Genomic DNA, 26,143 nt, shown 5'->3' on the forward strand with positions numbered 1-26,143 from the left:
GCCCAGGACTGTTCAGATGCTGCATCTCAGTCCACTCTCCTGACCCTGTTCTGAAGGAAAGAGCCAATAGGACATATTCGAACACTAACATAATCCCAACAGTCCACCAAGTACCTGTGCTCCTCCATGGTGTTTGATTTACTGAGGCTGGTACCTTTGGGTTTCATTTTCTCAGTGTAGATGGGGTGACACAGGTCTGTGCCCATGAACCTGGTAGCGTGGATGGACTGTAGATGGGGGCAACAGTGAGGTGCTTTTTCCCTCCCAAGAACACAGAGATACAGAGGCCCTGAGTTCAGCTGTGTAATTGAATGTCATATACTGAATCATATAAGTCCCTCTAAGATGAGTCAGAGTCAACCTGAGCAAGGCTTAATAGAGGTCGTTAACATCAGACAAAAGTGTGATTGGGCTCAATTAGAAGAGGGCTGTTCAGAGTGTGAGCTTAAAGAGCAAATGTCCCCACCCCCACCCACCCAAGCATGGTACAGAGTGGGTGCCCAGGCCCAGGGACTCAATCTGTCCAGTCCCAGGGGGAAGCAGAGCTCTGTTGTTGAGATCAAAGCTTTAGGCTTTCATAGTCGGACCTCATGGAACATTCAATCATATACTTCATTCTTCTTGGTCTGTGCTCTGAGAGCCCAATTCTGGGTGAGCCTCGGTTTCCTATGAGGATCAGCTGTATCTACTGGTTGAGCCCAGCATGTCTGGATGAGAGCTCTTTCTCAGGTTAAATTAATACACTGACGTCCGGCTTAGGCATCATCTGTGGGCTTGGTGTATCTGCGACTCCACTCCTGAGACAGGACGTTCTCACTGTGATAACACCATTGAGTTCCTGAGATTTCAGTCCCAAGGCAGACCCTGGAGCTGTTCCTCACCCTTCTGCTCCATGGGAAGCTCTTCCTGGTCAGGACCCAGCCTCCCAGTGAGGCTCCTAGTTCCATTTCTGTCATTTGGCCCATTCTTAGAAGCAGCACAGATAGAGCCGATCAGATCTGCACAAATAGCCAGTTTCCACCCACACCAGCACCATTCCCACTACACACAACTGAGTTTTTCTTGAATGACTCAATGAATAATGAAAGAAAACCAATAGATATGCTGCCTTCCTATGAAGCATTGAGGTGAATATTCATGTTTGAAAAGAACAGCTCATCATATAATTTAGTTCATTTTAATTCAAATTAGCTAAACACAAAGGGATAATGATGGCAATGATTTCACAGCGTGGGTTCAAAGTAGGAGTACTCAGACTATTTCAGAACCATACTTCTAGGAGGAAGATACTATTTCATGATAAAAGTAATAGAAAACTTCTGGTGATCTTTTATATGTTTTCACAACCCCTCCCTGTCCCCCTTTTGTAATTCCAACACTTTCGGCCAAATACATAACACAAAAGAAAATAAAACTAATCATTTTGATATGTTGGATTTTATTACTTTTTAAAATTGTACAAAGAGCGCATGTGCATGAGTTAAAAAACACAAGGGAAATATAGGGTGTTAAAAAAGAAATACAAAAGAAATCTGAGACAAGAAACAAAAAAATTCCATTCTGCAAATCATAATAAAAAGATACTCTGCTTACTAAAACAGTGTTATTCCAATATATTAATAAGTCTTCTGATTAGGAATACAGCACAAGACTTTTCTGCAACTATTCATTAACAGATCAGACTCGGTCTCACTGAACACACGACGGATCATTTCGTTATCTTAGCAGCCACAGGCAGGCTGCTAAACGTATATCGATGTGGTACAGTGTCTGTGAGGTATTACAGTAAATAAATTCTTTATTAGCCATTCAATGAACTCAGCAGTGGATGTCACCATTTCAACCTTCAACAGGGAGACCCCATCTCTAGCCTTTTTTTCCTCTGGTGACTTGCAATGAGGGTTTTTCACACTAGAAAAGAGAGAAGACAAATTTGAGATGTGGTGTAAAGGCAAAATGCTCCATTTGCCTTATGTCTTTATAACAACGTCTGTGTACTGAAGATGAGCTGTGTTACAGACACTTACAAGATCATGGCTGTGGCCACACAAGAATTTATTTAAGGCATTTAGAAAAGGATCTGCTATTCAGATGCCCATATTTTTGCTTTATCTCCAATTACCGTTGTAAAGGCTGAAGCGTGTTGGGTGCTTCTGATGCAGACACGGGGCCTCCAGTCACCACGACTCTGGCCGCCTCTGCTTTTCAAGGACTCTGGATCCATCCACTACTTTTCCTTTCTGTGACTAAATAATCAGGCAGAGTTGCTTCTACTATAATTTACTTCCTGTTCATTTGCTTGTATTTCTGAGGATGAAATATTTCCTTTGCTGATCTGAAGGGCTTTAACAATGTGCCCACCGTGAGGCTCATCAAGAGCTGCTGCTCTGACTGGATCACATCCTTCATCTCGGAAGCTCCAGAACACCAGAGAGACATTCCAGTGCAGGGCTGGAGCGGACCCTGGAACCAGACTGGACGGGCCTGAGTCCTGGCTCTGCCACTTGCTCCCTGTGTGACCTGGGACAAGTTACTCACTCTCTCTAGTCTCACTGGCCTCAGGTGTGAATGGAGACAATAACAGGACCACATCTCACAGGACTGCGGCCCGCACAGCACCCGTTAAGTTAGGGTTTATAAATAAACAACGTGTGACACGGAGACATTCTGGCTAAGTCAGCGACTACGAACTCATGCTCATTTAGAAATTTGAGACTCTCAGGTATGTTTCCTACTTCAGTAATTTATATCTAAGCAGAAAATGTTAAGAAATGCTACCTGAGGGCCAGCTCCGTGGCTTAGCGGTTAGGTGCGTGCGCTCTGATGCTGGCAGCCCGGGTTCGGATCCCGGGCACGCCCCAAGGCACCACCTCTCCGTCCAACCCGAGGCCGAGTCCCACGTACAGCAACTAGAAGGATGTGAACCTACGACATACAACTATCTACTGGGGCTTTGGGGGGAAAAAATGAATAAATAAAATCTTTAAAAAAAAAAAAAAGAAATGCTACCTGAATAAAATGCGACTGATAAATTTACGTAAGTAGGACAAATCTGGCTATTCGCTCACACTCACATTCTTTGAATTTTACTTGGAATCTACTCAACGAAAACGCTCCATGTTTAGCTACTTTGTTGTTACAGTTTCATTTTCAAAGACTTACTTTAACAAAAGTAGTACTCATAGTTCTAGAAGTGGTTTTTCACCGTCCTGCTTTCCTTCAGCTTCTTCAGATCCTGAGTGGTGGGGACGGGGAAGGAGAAAAATATCGCATTCCATTAAAGTAAGAAAAGATTTCTTTAAAGTTACCACACATATGCATAACGTTTTAAATGAGAGATAAACATGTTTAATCCTCAAGAGATTTAAGTTAACAAAACTGTAAAAGTAAAATAAAGTTTTACTTCATTTCTTGTAATAGGAAAGTCTTTAAAATAGGATCTATCACTTGCACTAATCTGTCAAAATGGATTCACTTATGTAGTTCTAAAAATATTCATACAGACCAAGAATTATTATCCACTGCCAGTCCTCCTCCACAACTTTGCTGACATGCTTGCATCTGTTTTTCAAGCGCCAAAAACTTTGAGATTTGGTACATGTAATTTAATCTACATATTTTCAAAATCACTGTCCCCAGTGACTGAGAGAACTGTGAGGGCTTCCTAACACCGAGGGCGACGCCAGGTGGTCACTCTTGTGCACTGTAGCCAGCGACCACTGCTACAGCCATTCTGGGCACTGTGCCTCGTGAGCCTTATCTTATTCATGCATTTGACCCAGTCATTCCACCCCAGAATTTATATCCTTAGGATATATCCCTGAGGAAATAATACTTGTTTTCCATTATGTAGATTTTCCCTCTAAAAATTAGAAAAAAAAGAGTAGAAGAAAAGTTAAATTATGTTTCTATGAAATATCTTACATCCACCTAAAATTATATTTATAGTTCATAACCTGGAAAATACATTTGTTATAAAGTAAAAGCAAATATGAAATAAATGAAATTGTATGTTCTATAAGACCATAGTTGATAAAAATGAAAAACTAAATATAAATTTGCAATTTAGAAAGACTAGAAAAAAATAATAAGGTGACTTACATACCTTTCTGGATCTTCCAAAATTTCTACAATAAACTGAAACTGACCTTTTAATTTTTAAAACAGGGTATAAATAATATGGGCAGTGTGACCACAATCATTTAAGTTACAAGCACAAACTAGAAGGAAAGATACTGAACTATCACAATGATGTTGTTGAGGAGTTTGATGGACAGATAATCTTTTATTTTTCTCTTTCCACGTTTTTATAAAAAGAACGCATTACTCTCACTATCAGGAAAGGAGATAAAAAAAGGAGCGGGGAGAAGACCGAGGTAGCAGGTTGGAGATATGTGCTATGCACACAAGAAGCCGCCTGCCTCCCTGGTGCTCTCCTCTGGTCAGATAACACACTTCAGGAGGGACGTTGTCTCTTACGATGTCAGCCTGGATTACAGCCAAGAACAAACCTGCTACAGAAGAAAGAACAGCCAAGAATCCTAAGAAAAGATTCTGTCCCCGGTCTTAACCTCATCAATGTCACATCGTTCAAGTTACATTTGTGATGAAATAAATAGAGAAAGGTATAGGGGTTGGAAGGCTTCGCTTTCCAGCCTATTAAACTGCTGTAAATCGTAGAGACACTGGTGGGGTTTAACTGCTTTCTCACTTTGAGAGGAGTCTGAGGAAGATGGTCACACCAAGTCTTCTTGTTTCTGGGCTCACTTTCCACCTGGCAGCTAACGGCATTGCAGCCAGAATGAGCTGACATGTCTTGGAATTATTTGGGAATTCTAAATAAAGCCAAACTTTTAATTTAAACATAATAATATGTGTGCTTTACATAATATAAAAGTGAATGCTAGCAAGGCCTCCTAGCTCTGGTCAAGTGAGGTCAGTAAATTCTCTTTTTGAAAAGTAACTATAATGGGACTAGATGAACAAAACTAACCATTTCAGAACTCAGGAAATGACCAAGGGCACACAACAATCTGAGAACTGCTTATGCTTGAAAAACTGCACAATTCAGGCAGCAACAGTGGTGTTCTTGCCTGGAGCTGCTCCCATTCCTCCCCCATCTCCCAACATCCAGCTCCATGGGCATGAAGGTTCTTCCAATTCAGGGCAGGCCATGAAGACTGTCATAAAAATTATGAAGTTGACTGGGGTGGGTGTGATACGATGGTGAACTGACAAACTCAGTGGTGTGCAAGCAGGAAGGGCCAGAGGCTCTGCTGGTTTGAAGTTGTAGTCACGGCTGCAGCAAGCATATGCTTGGCTGAAGCTGTGCACATGCTTAGCAGAGATCCAAAAGAGCTGAGCTAGCCAAAGTCTCCTGGTCAACCGTGAGGCTGTGAGCATTTGCAGAGGAGATGTGAAAGGACTCGGCAAAATGTACACGCTGTGGAAGACTCAAAATGGCCTGAAATTTGAATGTGCTACCCAATACATATACATATCCACCTGGTAGAGTATGGAAGTCTTAATCAAGGGGGTTGAGGACAATCTCTGTCCTATCACTGGCTGTCACTAAGCTATGTAGATACAGGGGTGACCCCTAGGGAGCTAGACTTAAAAACGAGAGAATTAAAATCAAAAAAAAGAAAAACACTGAGAAGAGACATCAGTGGCCACACACCACGAGGGACGTAATTTCACATATTTAGCTCAGGCCAGTTTCTAAGTAAACAAACAGCAATAACAGCAACCTTATGGGGGAAAAATCAGAATCTAGAGTTGCTACAACATATTTTCAACAAAATATTTTTCTCTAAAAAATCAGACAGGCAAAAATCAGAAAAGTGTGAAAACAAAACAAAATCAACAATTCAATATAAACTGCCTCTGAGTGTATCCAGATATTTTATTTAGCAAAACTTCAAAGCAGCTGTTACAATTATGTTCAAAGAAATATGGAAAACCATGTTTAAAGAATTAAAGGAAAATATGACAACAATAAATCAACACATAGAGATTCTCAAGAAGGAGACAAATTACAAAATTAGAAAATTAAAAAAATTAAATCGGGAGTAGAAAATTATAAAAACTAAGTGAAATATTCACTAGAGGGCATTAAGAGAATATTCAACTTGGCAGAAAAAGAATTTGAACCTGAAGATACAGCAATAGAAGTTATCCAATCTGAGTAACAGAGAGGAAAAAAAACAAAAGAAAAATTAACAGAGCTCAGAGATCTATGAGATAATACCAAGCATACAAACATACATGTAATGGAACTCATGAAACAGAGAACAGAAAAAAAGGGGAACAGGAAAAATGGTTGAAAAAATAATGGTCAAAACTCCCCAAATTTGTTGAGTAATATTAATCCACACATCTAATAACTTAAACAAATGCTGATTAGGATAAATACAAACAGATCCACATGTAGACACATTACAGGCAACCTGCTGAAAGCCAAGGATGCATGAAGATGAAAACACGACATATCAAAACTTATACGATATTGCTAAAACAATGCCAAGAGGAAAATTTACGGCTTTAAACGCTTATATCAGAAAAGAAGAAAGATTTAAAATCAATCATAAAAAAGAAGAGCAAGCTAAACACAACCCAAGCGGAATAAAGGAAATAAAAATTGGAATGGAAATAATTGAAATGGAAAACAGAAAAACACTAGAGAAATATCAATGAAAACAAAAGTTAGTTCTTTGAAAATATCAACAAATTTGCCAAACCTCAAGCTAGAATTACCAAAAAGAAATGAGAGAACACACAAATTATGAAAATCAAGAAAAAAAGGGAAAAACATCACTACCAATCTTACAGATTCTGAAAAGAATTATAACGGAATATTATGAACAATTCATATCGACAAACTAGATAATTTAGAAGAAATGGATAAATTCCTAGGAAGACACAAATTACCAGAGCTGACTCAAGAAGAAATAAAAACTCTGGAAAAAACCTATATATATCAAGTAAAGAGAGTAAATTGGTAATTTTAAAAATCTTTCCACACACAAAAAAATCCCTAGCCCAGAATGGTTTCATTGGAGAACCTATCAAACATTTAAAGAAAGAATGATACCGACCCTTCATAAAAAGGATTCATTCAGAAAACAGAGGAGTTTGGAACACTTCCCAATGTGTTCTGTGAGACCAGCATTACTCTGATATCAAAGCCAAGACATAATAAGAGATCCACAGACCAGTAGGTACAAAAATCATGAGCACAGGTAGAAGAATCCTCTAGAAAATACTAGCAAATCAAATCCAAAAACATACATAATGGATTATAAACATGACCAACTGAGATTTATCCCAGACATAAACAGTTGATTTCACATCGAAAGATCAATTAATGTCATACACCATATTAAATGAATACAGGATAAAAACCACATGATCATCTCAGTAGATGCATACAAAGCACTTGAAAGATTCAGTGCCCATTCATGATAAAAACCTCCACATACTAGGAATAAAATGGAACTTCGTCAACCTGATAGAGGGCATCTGTGAAAACCCACAGCTACCATCACACTTCACGTTGAAAGACTGAATGCTTTTCCCCAAAGACCCAGAACAAGACAAGGACGCTTTTACCCAAAGACCCAGAACAAGACAACGATGCTTTTACCCAAAGACCCAGAACAAGACAAGGACGCTTTTGTCACTTCTATTCAACATTGTATTGGAGGTTCTAGGCAGTGCAAGAAGAAAAAAACAAAATTAAAGATATCCAGCAGACTGAAAAGGAAAAAAGTAAAACAGTCTTTGTCCACAGACGACATGATTCTGTATGTAGAAAATTCCATAGAATCCATACACACAAAACCAAAATTAGAACTAATAAACAAGTTTAGCAAAGTCAAAAGATAGAAGTTCAAGATACAAAATACCAATTGTATTTCTATATACTAGCATAAAACAATTTGAGAATGAAATTAAGGAAACAATTCCATATACAATAGGACCAAAAAGAATAGAACACTTAGGTATTAATTTAACAAAAGAAGAGTAAAACTTCTCTGTTAAAAACTAAAAAACAAAGCAGAGAGAAATGCAGAGAGAGTCCATGTTCATGGATTAGAAGATTCGGCATTGTTATGATGGCAATTCTTCCCAAATTGATCTATATATTCAATGCAGCAGGCATTTTGGGCAAAAATGAACAAGCTCGTCCTAAAATTTACGTGAAAACACATAAGACCTAGACTAGCCAAAAAAATTTCAAAAAACAAAGTAGGAGGACTGTTAAGGTCACCCTGCAAAAGCAGTGGGAGAAGGGAGCCCCCAAAATGTGATTTGGATGTTGAGACTGACAATGCCACACGCCCCAGAGGGACTGACAAGGTTCTTTACTTACAAAATCGAGGTCTCAGGTGACAGCAGGCCAGGCCTTTCAAGCAAGACCTTACAGGACCTGATCTCAAAGACACACAAAAATAAAATCACAGTAATCAAGCCATTGTGCTCCTGGGGCAAGGAAAGCACACAGGTCAATGGAGAGAACTGAGAGTCCAGAAATAAACCCTTATATTTATAGTCAACTGGTTTTTGAGAAACGTGCCGAGTTAATCCAATGGGGAAAGGATAGTCTTTTCAACAAATGGTGCTGCCTCAAAAGAATGAATTTAGTTCCTTATCTCCATACGCAAAAATTAATTCAAAATGGACCATAAACTTAAATAAAAGAGCTAAAACTGTAAAATCTTCTTGAAGAAAACATGTGAGAAAATCTTTGTGACACAGGGTTAAGGCAAAGAGTCCTCAGATATGCTCTGAAACACATTCTCCATAAAAGAATACATTTTGATGAACTGAACTTGATTAAAATTAAAAATCTGTCCTTCAAAGTCTCCATGAAGAAAACAAAAAGACTACAGACTGGAAGAAAATATTCACAAATCATGTATCTTGTAGAGGACTTTTATCTAGAATATATAAAGAACTCCTACAACTCATTAAGAAGACAATCAACATAACTAAGAAGAAAAAGAAAAGGTAAACATCTTCAAATAGACATTTCTCTAAAGATATATGGATAACTAACAAGTACGTGAAAAGGTTCTCAATGTCATTAGCCATTAAGGGCATGGAAAGTAAAACCACAAGGAGATACCACTTCACACCTGCTAGAATGGCTATCATCAAAAAGACAGCCAATACCAAGCATTGGTGAGTATATGGAGAAACAAACTCTAATACACTGCTGGAGGGAATGTAAAATGGTACAGCAACCTCAGAGAACAACGGGGCAATTACCTAAAAAGTTAAACAGAAACTTGCCACATGACCCAGCAAATCCTCTTCTAGAACTATCTAAGAAAAATAAAAACATACATTCCCACAAAGACATGTACGTGAATGTTCACAGCAGGATCACTCATAATAGCCAAAAATTGGAAACAATCCAAATGTCCATCAACTGATGAATAAACAAAACGACGTATATCCATATAACAGACAAGTATTCAGCCATATAAAGGAACAAACTACTGACACATGCTACAACATCAACGACCCTCAAAAACATTATGCTAATTGAAAGAAGCCAGATGTAAAAAACTACAATTACATTTACATTAATTGTCCAAAGAGGGCAAATTTTCAAGACAGAAAGCAGATCAGTGGATTACCTGGGACTGGAATTAGAAGGAGGGATTAAATGTAAATAAAGGAACTTTTTCAAACGAAAAAATTGCTCTAAAATTGTACTGTGATTTGGTTAAAAAACTATAAATTTACTAAAAATTATGCAATTGCACATTTACAATGGATGAATTTTAGGGTGTGCAAATTATACCTTATTAAAGCTGTTTTTAAAAAAAAATGAATGTTACCTAATATCCTCAGCTACGATTTTTCAATACTTTTCAAAATATTAATTAAAAAGGGATAAAATTGTTTCAATTGACTATTGACTATACACAGAGTGACTATATAATTGATCATCTAAACAAGAACACTTCCGAGAGATAAAAGGAGTTATAGTAATTACAAGGGGACACAGGAGTAAGCCAAGACTGTGCTAGGAAACCAGTATGTATGGTTACTTTCAATAGGTATCATATTCAAATTTTTAATGCCTTCTTCTAGATTTGCTTAGAACCGATTATATTATACAACTGAGCTATTCTTCATTTTAAGGCATTCTTTCGATGATTTAGGAGGTAACAAATACCCTTTCCCCATCATCACAACTGTTTCATATAAGCTGTCTGATGTCATATATAACAACTTCAATCAACCATCTGAGAGAGGATTGTGCTTCTTTGCTATTTCCATTTAATACACAGGTAAGCAGGATATGGTTAGACCGACAAGCAAACTTGCAAACAAACCATCTTTATATCCTTTAAAAGTACATCTACGAGAATGTGCTAGTTTTCCAAATCTCTGATACTAAAATTCAAGCCATTCCTTTCCAAGGAAAAGTGTTCACATTTTAATTTTTGGTGCCTCCAATTTCTTTCTTTCTCTCTTCTTTCCACTCATTCCTTCAATAGTTATTAAATCTACTATATGTCAGGCACCATACATGGTGTTGGAGAAAGAAAGACCAGAAAAGACAAGGCAGGGCCCAGACATCCTCTAATCTATGAGGGCCAATCAGCGCTGTGTCACAGCAGCTTTCTGCTGCTGAAAGACTGTTTAATATTTAGCCATTGGTCAAATGAGAAAGCTTTACTTTAGAGTAGAACCTTCTTTTCTAGGCACATTCATTCCAACAATAGTTTTTAATTTTAATTCTCTCCTAAATTGAACACTCAGACAATGCAAATATAATAAAGTAAGCCACTTCAAATATGCCTTCTCTGCCCACTACTGATCTGCATTTTGTCTTAAATAAAGCAGCTACCCATCAGAACATTGAAAGTATTTCTTGTTCCTGTTTAGCTTCATAATCCAATGAAATGGTAATGCTCTAAACTACCACTAGGTGGTGGTAAAAGCCACAGGTAGGAAGCCAATGGATTGCTTGATGAATGCCTAAGGTGGTTTCCTCATGTTATTATTATCCTGCTGCTCTGAACTTCTAATTAAGAAAATACACTAGCGCTGAGAAATTTTATTAGTCCTAGAAAAATAAAAGCTATACAAAAGCATGAACTAAAATGCAAACTTTCTTTTTTTAAAAGAATGAGTCCTACGAATATATAAAAACCTCAATGAAATAATCCTTCTAACGAGGTAACAAAAAGCTTAATACTTACTTGAGTTTGTACTGGCTGAGAAACAGATGTTCTGCTAACTCATATCATTATTTCATCTGACTCTATACTTTTGTGTTTTATACTGTTTTTAGATCCAACACCAAAACTCCAGAATATCAAGTTACTTGGAGTCCCTAATGTGCTATGTCACATTGCTGTGCCCTTGATCATTCACACAGCTCCTTCTGCCTGGACTCTGTTTTATTATATTTTGTGTGTGTTGTGTGTTCAGAATATTTACTAAGCAGAATAAAATAATGCAGTCTCTAACTCAAGTCTACATCTCAATGGTAGAAACAGGCCAGGTCAGTGCTGAAGACAGTGCAGTCAACCCAGGATGACAGGGCTATGGGAGAGTCCTAAAGAGCAGGCAAAGTACACCCCATGTATGGCTGCCCGGAAACAGTGGTGGGGGGTGGGGAGAGGCCTTCTGAACATGTGAGTGGACACTAGGATTGCAGAGGGGTAGTGTTAAGGATAGAAAAAGCAAGATGCACAACGGCTTGAGGGTTTTGGTGTACAGCATTTTCAGAAGAGCTAAAAAGAGAACACAGGGAGAGAGTAACAAGAAGAGAGGTTGGACAACTGGGTAAGGGTGGTCATAGAGGTGCTTTCTGCCAGGCTAAGGATCCACAGCTTTCTTAATCCTTTATGCCACTGAAGGCTTTTGGGCAGAGGAATAACATGATCAATTCTGTATTGTGATTAATACCGAAAGGCTGTATATTTATTAGCTATGAGCATGGACTCTAGCACTGGAGCCAGGGTTCAAATCCTAGCCCCACTTCTTCTTTGTGTGATACTGGACAAATTATTTCATCTTCTCTGAGCCTCGATTATCTCATCTCTAAAAATAGAAATGAGACTTTTACATCATAGTGTGGTCATAAAGAAATCTTAGAATAATGCAATTGTCACTTTTAACATGGTACTCTGGTGGCTGGCTGGAAGAAGGCAACTGAGGCAGGGAGACAGGAGACTTCTGTAGAAACTGAAACAGGAAATGCTGAATTAAGGTTGGAGATGATATTAGTGGTATAATTTGAGATAAAGGAGGCAGAAATAAAGAAAATCAAAATAGCATGGTATGAGCCATCAGAAAGGGGGAGAGTCCCCAGTGACGCTCTGGTTTCTGACTTGGGAAACTGGGTAGGCAGGGCCGCCACTCTCAGACCTGGGGAATCCTGGAGGAAGGTCAGTTGAGGGCTGACAGATAATAAAGAGAGCACCTTCCCCCTGTCCCTCTATCTTCAAAGACGCAGATCACAAATCCCAGTGTCTATGGCCCCCTATTTAATTTTCACACCTCCATGTCTTACCACTGGCCACACTTCAAGACCACATCTTAATTATTTTCATATCCTAAGTAACTGGTATGTTAAATGTTTGCTAAGTGTATTGAGAAGAAGAGGGAGGGGGGCTGAGCTTCTGAATGATGGACCAAAATATAAATGATAATCAAATTTTTTACCTGCTTCAGATTCAGGAGGAGAATAAAACTGACCATCAGAAAGACCACCAGGTATAAGTGCTGCCCTCTCCGAAGCATCCTGAACTATCAGGAGTCCTAGAAGAGAAGAAATTCAGATGCTGGGAATGATGTCACTGTTTTGGTAGCTTCTTGGCAAGGTTAACCACAATAAAAAGAGGTACTCTGAAAATCTCTCAACCAAAAAATCGAAGTTTTATTAATAAACTATGAACCAGTACTGTACGAACATATTCCAGCTAGTTTAAAAAATTGCCTCACATTACTTATGGGATTCCTTAACTCAGTATTTATAGCATCTTTCCTACCGCCCTATAGAAATCAACAAGAACATCAAAACCAAAGCACAAAGCAAAACAAAAAATCTAGTCAGCTTGTGCAAATGGTCTACAGTGTGCATTCAACTAGAGAAATGCCAGATGTAAAGGATAATAAATGGATAGTCTTTTATAAATATATAAAGAATAATTAAGATGGCGAAGAGATATTTATGCAATAAAAAGGTCCCCCTAGAAAAGAAGCATATTTTAAAAAAACAAGCAAAGAAAAAAGAAGGAAGCATGATGCAGACAGCTCAAGAACGCTAACCCAAGATGAGAGAGGCCATCGACAATGAGTTCTTTTGGCTGAAGCTGAGTTAACACTGGGATAAAGTTGGAGGAAACATCAGGCCAAACAGCAGGTGCCAGGAATGTGTGTAATATGTGTTACAGACAGTGGAAATAAATGCTATTTTAAAATTTTTCATTAATTGTGTGTTCTGCTCTATTAGTTACTTTGAATTTGGTTTAATCACACAAGCATTCAAGCCTCAGTCACATTAATAGTTAATTCAATAAAGTTCAATTTGATGTTCATAAACAATTAAAAAAGAAGTGACTTCCATTAGCTTTACCTGTCCCTTCTCCACAATACATTTTCATAAAGGAACAGAGGGCACAGGATAGAAGACACGTCTTGGTCTAATTAACACATATTTTAAAACCTATTCTTGACTATAATTCTTCTCTCATAGATTTCTTCTCTGTAAATGAGATTTTCCAAAATAAAACCATTTGCAAGGTTATTTTTCCTTCTGCTGTTTCTTGAGGTTATAATCATGCTTAACTCTCTATAAGACACAAGACTTTTTTCCCTATTAAGGCAGGGCAAATCGAGCCAGCTGATTGACAGAGCATAACAACAGCATGTCTTGAAACTGTCTGGGTCTCTGCATTGAGCTTTGACCATGTCACCTCCAAGAGGGTGGGTGGGGTGTGTGGGCTTCTACAAAGGCCATCATGCAGAGAATTCCAGTCCAATAATTAATCATCAAGTTCAATCAATCATTTGGACTTCCTAGTTAATATCCAGGGATACTCAAAGCCACACAAAGGAATTATAAGAGCTTTGGCAGGACTCATGATTACACAATGCTATCTATCACTCAGCTACTCAGAGGAGGATGGCGAAAGCCTGAGATGGCTGATCATTTCTCTGGCTTGCTATCTTGCTCCTCTGAACTCCATCTTCATCTTCTACCCACCAATAATCCCACTCCAGGCACTCAACAATTAGGTTCTAATTATGGCCCATTCAAGGCACCACCTGGTGTATGGGTAGCAAATATGAGACTTTGGAAAATCACTGACCGTTATTTAGAACCGCTGCCTCAGCTCACCTAAAACTGATTTACATTTCTCTGTCCCTAAACAACACAGTTCTCTCCAGATACACAAAATGCTTAGTGTCTATGACTACTACTAACAGGGACAAAAGGTCAACCTGTCTGAGGAAAAAGAGGTGTTGGCTATTTTTGTTGTCTGAATGTCTTTTTCACCAGTGTTACACTTTCTTCCAGGGAAGCTAGAGGAGGAGCCACATTCCGTCACTATCCTTTCATCCAACCCTCCTCTCGATTTCTGCTGTGCCCACTGAAGGATGGAGACACCGTGATCCGCCTAACTCCAGCTGCAGCTCCATTCACATCCAGACATCTACAGCTCCTCCTTCCAGCTCGGCACCTAGCAGGTCTCAGGAGGCTACTTTGAGAGAAACTTACTGTTTTCTTCTTCTGCCTCTTGAGGTAACACTTTGAAATCCAGGAACCATGTCTCAATCCAGGCAAGGATGAATGAAACGATAGGCAGCACATAGCCAAAAGCCCCTTGAGAGAAAAGCTGGAGGAACAGAGGTGACCAAGAGGGAAATGCAGTTACCATGAGCTCACACAGGAAAACAAGGCTTTGTCATTATACATGGTAATTGTACAGAAGAAGTGGTAGGCCATACCTTTGAGAGGATCACTTTTGCTAGTAAAAAGGCACTAGTCACTGCTGTCGTCAACTGAAAGACACATAACCCAGCACCACTCAAATTAGACATTTGACATTGTGAAGGCACCTTCCTCACACAAGAGATTCATCTGAGCCAGAAACACAAAATGCCTGAAACAGCTCTGTCTGGCCTGGCTCCTTACCACATCACTCTCTCTCTATTCCCTAAACCCAGACTGGGGCAAAGTGGGCTTCGAGTGGCACACAATCCCTGACTGGCTGCTTGTGGTTTCCTTTCTCGCACATTTTAGCAGGCTAGTGTGTTAGGAAACTAGGTTTGGTCCACCAGAGGGTACAACATCCAAAGGCACTATCACCAAATGGAGTAAGGGACCAGTGAAATACAGAGGCAGGGCTCCCCCTAGGGGCTGGGAAGCCAGAGATAATTCCACAGGACCTGGGCCTTGTCACTCCAGGCGCCAACTAAGATTTGTAGCAATGTGAAACCTGACCAGAGTGAATGCCAATAGCAGCCTTGACTGACAGAATAGAGGTCAGGGGACATCAGGTGTCACGCTCAGTAAGCATTAACAAAGTTGTAGAGTCAGCATTTGTTAGCAAAACACAACCAACACATACACACACACCCCAGCCAGAGTGAGCTACTTGGGAAAAGAGGCATTTTACACTCTGATACTAATTAACTTTACAGGCTGACACTAAGTGCTCTTTAGGCACCAGCTGACATCTCCTTCCAGCTGCCTGGACCCTCTCTGCAAATGTTTTTAAAAAGAAGAATCAGCAATGATAAAATGGATATGCTAAATCTGACCTGTCCCTTTGATAATTTGAAAGTAGATATTGAAGATACTTTTCTTAAAACTCTCATTGAATGTTAACCACTTTTCTGAAATTAACATTGAGACAGATGGTCTGACAAATACTAGTGTACATTATGGGCACTCTGCAATAGAATGTCCCAAATAGGGACTGTTGTAGAAAATACGGAAAGGATAATCATCACAGCTATTTGGTATCAGCAAAAGAGTATTCATGAAAGGGAGTCAATTCTGGCTAAACTGTCAGCCTACAGCCGTGAAATGCGAGCTTGGGGTTCAACAGATGGTCTGACATTAGCCCTATGATTCTGTGGATGCTCAGAAGAGATGGCTCAGGCAGACGTGGCCCCTGGTGGACTCCTTAGGAGAGAAACACAACTCCATTCCCAGCTGGACAAGCCTCTGCCGGCCCCCACACAGACCGAGGTCTCAGACCCCAAAAGCAGGACTGCAGGTTATTCCTGAGCAGTTCTCTCCAGTCTGAGGAGCTCAGCATCCCCCCCTACCCCATATACCTGCCTTATTAGAGCTCTCAAAAAGGTGAGTGTTCAGACGTCTGTGGAAATGGCAAAAATAATTCAGGCAGAATTGCTTATAATTCTTCTTTCAATCAATAAATATTTATTGAGGGTGAATAGCATGTGCCAAAGCTCTGTGCTAGATGCAAGGAAACAGAGATGAGTAAAAACGCCACTGCCTTCAAGAAGCCCAAAGGTAACAATAAAAAGGAGCATGGGAGCTTTTCCCTTTAAGAATGGAGGGAGGGGAATAAAACAGGGAGGAAGGGAACTATCAAAACAAGCAAAGAGCAAGTCACGAAAAATCATCAAGCAGTTTCAACCAAATAGGAAATTTTCCAAATATCTTCGCGACAGAGGTACTGATCTCATCTCTCATTTGCAAAATGAGGTAAAGGGTGGGTTGAGGCTAGGCAATAATCACCATTGGGCCTCCAGATTCCTCATTTGGCTCAGTATCCATAGAGACAAAGCTAGTTACTCATTACCACTGGAAAGAAGCCCTGGAGTGTTAAACCTACTGCGGAAGAAGGGGATTCAGGAAAAGCTAGTGGAATTCAACCCATATGAAAACTCTATTTTCTCTCAGCTCACCCCTGCTGTGAGCAGGCCCTGGCCACCAGCACCGGAGGAGATGAACCACTCACCCAGGCGTACTTACCGCTATTGCCCACCAGTGGCGCAGTCTGCATACAGCATATGCAAGTATTAACACTTTAAATCGAAAAACTGCCAAGAGCTATATTTAAAAAAAAGACAAGTTTTAGAAAATATATACATAAGTAAGATAATTTAGTTTTATGAAGAATCCACCAAAGTGTCTTCATTTTTCTGATTTAGCTGAAGACTGCCACAGACTAGCAACAGTCTACAGACCAGCATTTGGGATCCCTGATCTAGAATTTATGTAATACCACCCAAATAAGGATTCAAATTAACTTCCCATTATCCAAAAAACAACATATAATTAAATGTTTATTTTTCCTTTCTATTTGAGTTCACATATATCTCTGATATCCTCTTAAGATTAGAGAACATGTTCTGAAAGTTGACTTTTCCACTCCAGGTACAAACACTCACCTTTGGAAGATATCAGGTTCTTTGTCAAGCCCACTGTAAAGCTCTGGGCTACTAGGGTGTTGGGAGAGTTCTGCCTGTCCCAGTAGCTACCATTTGATTATTTAAGATGGTTCAGGGACTTTTGTGAAACCCTTTATGTGTATTATTATCCTATGTAATCCTCACCCCAAAAACACCAAGAGTCAACTACTATCATTAATCCTATTATACAGATAAGATGGATAGAAAAGTTGTAGAAGGCCACACAGCTCCTTAGCGAGGAAGCCAGGATTTGAGCCCAGGTAGGCTGACTCTAAAGACCAGGCTCTTAACCACTGTGCCACAGCTCTTAGTAACTCTCACCTACTAAGGAATAAATACAGAATGCAATTTTACTTGGAAAACATGCTTATTCTGCGTAGGAAAAAGTCAGGTGTCTCTTGAGCAATGCCTCAGGGTATGGGGTCTGCCAAAAGTTCCTTACTAACCAAAACTGCTGCAGGGCTGGAAGGTGACAACCTTTTTGCTGTCATTGACTAGATGATCTCACTTAAGATCCTTTTACATAAATGAAGTTTGCAGATTGTATTTTTTTTAATTTGCTGCTTTCACTAAAAATGTGTTTTCCAACAATCTGCTAAACGTTTAGTATCTCTATTCATTCCAACTATATCTTTGCATTCTGGACTTAGCAAAAATATAAGTTTTTACCCCTCTACCTTGAAGTCTCCCAGATCCCAAAGTTTCCTGTGGAGTGTGTCCATTTCCTACGCCAGGCATGACAGTCTTTCCAATCTAAGCTAAGGGGCCCCGCCTAGCTGTCCATGACCACTAACTTTCTAAGCACTGAGTACAAACAGTCCTTGGAGATCTGGCCAGTGGATTAACCTGGTTTCCTGGCAATTCCTGGCTCAGGCTATTTTAAGATAAATTCAGCAAGAGAAATAAGAAAAAAAGGAGAAATCAATTTTGTTATTATATGTCAATAGTTTTAGAAGGAAGAAATATCATGAGATTTGGGATCTAACATGCTCTGCCACCAACTTCAATGACCTAGGATAGGTCAAGACACTGAACTATGAAACTCAATTTCTTCATTTGGAAAAACGAGGGGATTAAATGACATTAGTGGTTTTCCAAATATTCTGTATCAGCCAAACACTTTTTCAACACAATCTTATTAGACCCCTAACATACTGTACAGATAAAAATGGAACTACTCAGCTTGCAAGGGGGTGATGACAAGGAACCTTGATCTCTATTTATTGGGAATTCCACCTCTTTCCCCATACACACTTTCTGCAGGCCTCTTCAAAAACAAAACATAACGAAACTTTTTAGAGTTGTTTGAAAACCACTAGAAAATACAACCAATAAAATTCTCAACCAAAAATAATGATAATGATAGTGATTGCAGGTGGTTCTCTGAGCTTCTAGGATGTACCTACCATTGGGCTAAGTGTTTTCCATGTATTATTTCATTTACTTTTCGGAACTAGGATGATCTCATTTTACATATGTGGAAACTGAAGTTTAGACCCAAAGTATTCAAAGATATACAACTAGTGATGGTGTTGTGAATCAAACTCACGTTTTTCTGACTTTAAGGGTCCTACTCTTAACCATTGTGCATACGGCTACTAAAGATAGTGAATAAAGTAGCTAAAATGAATTTGGGGGAGTTCACTACAAATTTTAAATGCCTACGCTATGTCTAATATAATGTTAGAATCTGATTTACTTACCTTATCAACTATAAAAAGATACCATGGAGATGAATCAAACCCAATCAAAGTCATAGTGTGTCTGAGAAAGCGACTGCAAGCATTCGTTTGAATAAAATGAATGCCTCATCTACAGGTAATTGCACCTATGTAATTCTACAACTGACTAATGTTGCCCAAGGCTACCAATATATATCTTTCCTCAAAAACTCCTATTATGGAAAAATGAAACATAGAATATTATCAAAAATACATACAGAAATCTCAAGGCAGAAAAGCAATGGCATTTTCACTGTGTTATTATATAAACAGGTGAATTTTCCTTTTAGTGATTAGGGTATGTCAATGGCTGCTATTTCAGTCATTTGAAAGAATAAATGTTCTCCTCCAAGAAGATGAGAATGGATCCTTCTGCTGCCCCCCTTATCTCTCATTAATCTTTTCTTTCCTTCAGATGACCAGACAATTCCTTAGAAAGACACAGGGAGAACACTGAATGGGCCAGCAACTAAGAGAAAAAGAAAGATAATGTTCAAGGGAGGAAAAACGATGGCATAGAATTTCAGGTCTACTGAGAGGAAATCTGCCTGTTGGTTCCCGTTTCCTCCTGTCTGAAATGCAGTGTGAAACAGAAAATACTTACGAATATATCAAAATAAGAAGAGTAGTAGTCATATCGCACCACCTCCTTCTCTAACGTGTTCTCAATGCCTCCGTTCACCTAGGAAGGAGGTAAGAAGTCAAACGAGGAGAGACTTACATGTGAAAATAATACCCAAGACCATACAGGAAGGTGTCGTAAACACTTTTCTGCCTATCTTCTCAGAATCCAGAAATGTTAAAATGTGGAAGAAAAAAAACCCTCATAATTCTAACAGAAAAATGCTGAATAGCACCTCCCCTTAAATTCTGAATTCATTTATTCAACAAATATAAACATAGAATGAAAAGCAGTGCCTTTTTTTGTAGTCCATATTTTGGCAAACTAAATGTTAAATAAGAAACTATTTTTCTTTCTCGTCTTAAGATAAAGTCTTCCATTGTACCAATGTATATTTTTAAAGAAGACAATTCACATTTATGCAGGCTCCCCTCACTTTCGGCCAAGGAGTCTCGCAATCTCTTAGTAAACATCATTGACAGCAGTTACCATGACACAGGACAGAAGCGTAAAAATTCTCTCTGGTTTGTCTTTTTTATTTGCTTCTGGCATTTTAAAATTCTGCACTCTTACTGACTTATAAATATATATTTTTTGTTTGTTTTAATATGCCTGTTTATTTATTTATTATTTATTTATTGTGTGTGTGTGTGTGTGTGTGTGTGTGTGTGTGTGAGAGAGAGGAAGATCAGCCCTGAGCTAACATCCATGCCAATCCTCCTCTTTTTGCTGAGGAAGACTGGCCCTGAGCTAACATCTGTGCCCATCTTCCTCCACTTTATATGGGACGCAGCCACAGCATGGCTTGACAAGCGGTGCATCAGTGCGCGCCTGGGATCCGAACTCAGGCCGCCAGCAGAGGAGCGCGCACACTTAACCACTACGCCACAGGGCAGCCCCTCGACTTATATATATTTTTTAACTTGGATAACAAAATAAGGGACAGACTAAACCTACAATCATAGGTGATAAAGTTATAGTAAATGATAAAAATTAAACCTAATATGATAAACTTTCTGTCCTCTCCCAATTCTATCAAGATGAATTTTAAATGATAAAATTCAAAATTTTACATATTGAACTATAGAGAATAATACTTTTTAAAAAATCAAGTAAGGGAATATAGGTCCAGCAGCTAATGCAGCATTCAAGCAGACACTCTATCACTGTTAGGCCCATGGACTAGCCTAGTCAGAGGGAACACGATGCGCAACGGTAAATTCAAGCTTCCAGTGTGGAGCACAGACGTTGTTTGTCCTGGCAAACCAACGCCGATAGTATGAAAAGGGACAAAATGAAGGGCAATTAACCAAAGACCTCGATAGGAGAAAAAAGGGAAAAAATTAATAAGTAATATCTCTGCAAGTTTTGCTAATTGGTCAAATTAGAATAGAAGTTGCTACAAGGGAAAGACTTTCCTGGCTTAGATACTTTTTCATGTATTTGTATTTATTATGCAAATGAAAGTATACCATAAACACTGAACTTTAAAATCCCTTAAGATTTAGATTTAGATTTCTATGGAATTTATGCAGATTGGCTATAGACCTACTTGACTACAGACTTTTACAAATGAATAGAATTGAAAACCTGGGAGCAAGGAGAAATAATTATTAAAAGCCAACCAACCATCTAGTCTCATTGCTGTGTCTCTCCAGACTAAAGAAACTTACCGATATCTAAGACATTAAAAGAATGATTCTTCCAAGTGGCCCAGGGCAGAGGAGTTCTTACCACACAGAGACTAACCCTCCTGGCTGAGGGAACAGGAATCAAAGTACGATACAAGTCTTCAGGGAACAGCCAGTACAAAAAGGTTTTCTCTGGTATCGGCATACTTTTAAATACTTTGATTTTGTGTCACCTTTAAATAGAAAAGTTGAAAATCTACATCTTAGCCCTAACTTGTACTCTAAATTCTTATTTTCAAATCCTTGTCTCTAGCTCAAGATGCCCCAAATAGATTCACCTTTAGTTTCACACGGAATCCCTTCCCAATCACAGTTCTGACAGGGCTGGTACTGTTCTAGGTTCTATCATTAGAAACCATAGAGTCATCTTTGGATGCTGGAGATGATAAAGTCAGTCTATCAATAAGTCTTCTGGTATTTCTTCCTTTAGTATGCATCGCAGGAAAGAGCAGAATTAGCTCTTTCCTTTCTGTCCCCACCACCTTACATGGGATTCCTTCAACAGCTTCTGTGCGAGTGTTCTTACTGCCAAGCTCTCCCTAAGCTAATCCACCTGCAACAAAAACTGCCAGAAAGACCTTTATCCGTCACCAAATATTTGCTGAGCAACTGTTAAGCACCAAGCACCATTCTAAATACAGAAAATACTTGAGTAAACAAAACGATACCTCTGTCTTTATGGAGTTTACATTCTAGCAAAAGGGAGAGAGATGATAAATAAGAAAATAAGTGCCCCACAGAGAAGAGAAGCAGGACAGTGTGACACAATAACAGTTGCCTTCTTTGGGTCGGCTAGCCATGGATGTCTTCTCTGTGGTGACATTTAAACCGACTGATACCAGCATGATAAGAAGTCGGAATCTGCATCAAGATAAAGGAAAGGAATCATTTCAGATAGAAGGAATAACTAGTATAAAGGTCTAAGACAGAAGAGAGCTTGTTCCATTGTGAGAACAGAAGAAAGCAAGTCTGGCTGAGCTGGGTGGGCCAGGAAAAGACGGTGGGAAAGGAAGTCTGCAGAGGCTTCTGGGGGGCTTTGCAAGCCAAGTTATGGCATTTGGATTTTATTCTAAGTGCTCTGGTAAGTGAAGGACTTCAAACAGAAAGTAACATTATCTGATTTATGTTTTTACTTTTAATAGTCACTCTGACTACTATGAGGAGAATGGATTGTAGGAGGGCGAAAGCAGGGAAACGAGGTGGCACATGGTGACGTCATTTGGATGAGTGACAATGCTGGCTTGGTAGAGGATGGCAATAGTAGAAATGGAGAGAAGAGGTCACATTTTGAAAATATTTTGCAGGTAGATTTGATGGGACTTACATTTAGACCGGATATGAGGCATGAGAAATACAAAACAAACAAGCAAATCAATCAAGGATGAGTCTTCATTTTTGGCCTGAGCATCTGGGTATTGTTTACTGATGAAGAAGAAAAGGTAAGGCAGGGGGTGCATATGTTGATGGGGAGGGTGTTACGTCAGATGTCCAACTGCACATGGCAGGTAAGTCTTGATGTAGAATGCAAGTCACTAACTTCTGAAAGATCTCAAAACCATGTTTTCCAATCTGCTCCAGAACCTGTAACAGCTCACTACTGCAGTGAGTCCCAACACTTCTATACAGCTTTTAAGAATTTTAATAGTCTAGAACCAGCTTATCTAAGCAATTTCATTTCCTACAGGCATCCTACTTTCTAGCCAGGCTAATATTCTCTCTGCCTCTGGCCCTGTCCCCTCCAAAACACACACACTCATTCTCAAGCACACACTCCTGCCTCAGTGCTTCTGCTCACCTTGATGTTCAAGGTCTCTCCCAATTGTTCCCACAATCACACCCCAGATCATTCTTTTATCCCAAGTTCCACCCATCCTCCCAAAGCAAATTCAGTTCATCTCCTCCAAGCACTCCCTTAGATAATTCCAACCCACCCACTGATGTCCCCTAATCTGAATTTCTGTTATCCTTGGTGATCCCAGTTTAACCACAAAACATAGTGACAGTGGGGTAACAGCATCAGAATCAGAATCAGTAGGATAATAAATACCTGGAACATAAATGCAACACTAATGAGAGAACAATAACCAACATTTTTTTTCTCTTTCTGGGTTAAATTTATTTTAGTTAACAATATATTACATAACCTACAGTTGTGTAGAGCTTTATAACTGCCACAAGGATGCTGTATGTATCTTTTCACTTGATCCTCCTAAGAATTCAAAAGGAAGGCAAGACAGGTATTTAGTTCTGTTAACTGATTGAGAAACCAAGGCCCAGAGAACTGAAATGGCTTTTCTAAGGCCACAGAGCTAGTTGTGACAGCTCTAGGTCAAATTAGAAGCATTCTGATGCTTTCTATTACACTAGTTAGAAAATAATAATGAAACAGACAATAAGCATTGATACAAAGAACTTGTTTTGAACCATAATCTCAACCAAAGTGTCAAAAGCTAAAAAAGAAAAACAACTTCCCTTCTAGTGCCTCTTTGATTCCTACTCATATCAGTCTAGAGAGCCTGGGGTAGAAGAGTTTGGACAAGAAATAGAGTCCTCTAGTTCATGTCCTCAAGTCCTCAAGTCCTCAAGCCATGGTGAACTCCAGATCCAATTTGGGAAATCAGTCTACTCAAGGGTGTATCAAGAGACCCTATACAGAATCAGAACCAACCCTTCAACTTGCCCAAAAGAGATCAGCTGCCCTACGGTCTTCCAGAGGGAAAAAGAACCAAGGTGGTATTAGGCCTCTTGAGGCTTGCCATGTCCCTGCCCTCCGGGCTAGGTTGGTGCCAGTCAGCTCCCTGGAGCAAGGAGGAAAAGTGGCTGACTATGTTGGAAGTCACATATGAAACCAAAGTATTTTGGTTATTGTTACAATTGCATGGAATAGGTGGGCCCCCATACTCTTCTGAAGGCCTTAGGGACCCTTTATGCTATTTCTTTCTTCTTTTAAAGACCAACATTACAAGGCAGTATAAGATATGTGTTACATCTCCTTAGCTACACTTTAAATCTCATATAGTTTTTTTTTATGGAGCCTGCAATATCGGAATCAAAAGCCTGTGCCCAGGCACTCAGTAAATGTACAGACATGTAAAAAAACAATGGATTTGAGTGATTAGAGATTTACAGAGACAGATAACAAAAGAAAAGGGATGGTACGGTGTGTAGTGAAAAACCCAGGTCATGATTAACAATTTAAAACAAATAAAACTAGAAATTAAATGTTAAAAAAAAAAAACCTTGCTTATAGTCATGATATACTATCTTAAAAGATCATATACCATTGCATGATCTTTTAATTTCACAACTGGAGAAACTGGTAGTCAGTGGAAAATCAAGGATAAAAACACACTTCTTAATTGCTAGGCCCGGTGACTTTTAATTTGTAACGTGTTACATGCAGACGTAAACAGATCCCTTCTGATGAACAAAAACAGGGTGCAGCCCACTTCTCTTCCCTTTCAACCTCCTTGGAGCAATAAGAAAGGAGGGAAGTGAGAAGTGTGATCCCATGAGCACTTGCCAAGTCTCTACCCGATGGCTTCCCTCACTTCAAAGCATGGAGTGATATTAGTGGTTAATCAAAGAATGCCTTAATTGTGTGCTGTCATTACAATAACTTTTAAGTGTGCTCCCCTAAAACTGCTGCGATGCTTTCCTGTTAAAAGATGCGTTTCCTTTTCGTCTCTCAGTACACAGCTATTAGTTTTAAAAACGTATTACTCCTTTAAAATAAACATTTTCTTTAATGTATACATATGGAACAAATAGTAAAAACAGACACTCTAAATTACTGTGTAATATCACCAGCTTGTTTCGTTTTACTCAAAAATAAGACATACCCACAGTGCTACATTAACAGAAGGAAAATCTGTAAACAGAACCTTAATAGTAGATTCATGCTGCATATTACTATGATTCTGGGACAAATCTTATTTTCTAATATAACTATCTGCTTTCATAAAGAGTTTTATTCCTCTATTAAGATTCATGATGAAATTAAATGAGTCCAAAGACACTAATCATTAAGAGTCTAGAATGCAGAACTAAAATTGCTGCTACAAATTAGAATACTAACTAGAGTTTAGATTAAGATGTTGACTCTTTCTGTTAAAAGGCAAAATTAAAAATCATTTTCAAACAGAAATCACAGCATCTTTTCATATTTTCTCTATTTTAATAAATTTCTTATAAAGCACCTAGTACTGTGTCTAGCAGTTACCTTTTAATAATAAACAGTAGCTAATAACTATTACCACCGAGGCCTTAGCAAATATTTCTTAGAAATAAATGAACTGCTGAAAATGAAGGAAGCAGACAAATTCTGCATGTGAGGAAAGCACTCTGGAAGAGTTCACCTATTTGCTGGTAAGGTATATAAAGAGAGCCAAGGCTTTAGGAGAAAACATATATATTGGGTTAAATAAAATATATTATTAAAATGAATTTCATTTATTTTTACTTTTATTAATAAATTTAATTTATTAATTTATTAACAAAAGTAAAAATAAAAAAATAAATGTAGCAACTGCAGAACTTCAAATGTCACATGAGGCTTGCACTATACTATTGGACAGTACTGGTCTAGACAATTACTTGCCAATATAACTGCATAAACCTGAAAAAATATAGACAAACCTCCAAATGCTTCCAGTACATTTTTTTGGATAAAATATGAATAA

General features: G+C 38.8%; 1 protein-coding gene across 2 annotated transcripts in view; it reads right to left on the reverse strand.

Moving 5' to 3' along the window:
• Positions 1–1,418: 1,418 nt before the first annotated feature.
• Positions 1,419–26,143, reverse strand: part of STARD3NL (STARD3 N-terminal like) — a 51,655-nt gene continuing 26,930 nt past the window's right edge. For both annotated transcript variants that reach the window (XM_004439266.3, XM_087436576.1), the window contains 7 exons: positions 19,753–19,830; positions 16,988–17,065; positions 14,986–15,039; positions 14,756–14,873; positions 12,697–12,792; positions 3,163–3,235; positions 1,419–1,911 (listed from right to left, as the gene is read on the reverse strand). In XM_004439266.3, coding sequence (XP_004439323.1) covers positions 3,180–3,235; positions 12,697–12,792; positions 14,756–14,873; positions 14,986–15,039; positions 16,988–17,065; positions 19,753–19,830 — 480 coding nt within the window. In that variant the 3' untranslated portion in view covers positions 1,419–1,911; positions 3,163–3,179. The remainder of the gene's footprint in view (positions 1,912–3,162; positions 3,236–12,696; positions 12,793–14,755; positions 14,874–14,985; positions 15,040–16,987; positions 17,066–19,752; positions 19,831–26,143) is intronic.

Source organism: Ceratotherium simum, chromosome 1, assembly GCF_057802395.1.
Source record: "Ceratotherium simum simum isolate JZ-2026a chromosome 1, ASM5780239v1, whole genome shotgun sequence".
Lineage (NCBI taxonomy): Eukaryota > Metazoa > Chordata > Mammalia > Perissodactyla > Rhinocerotidae > Ceratotherium > Ceratotherium simum.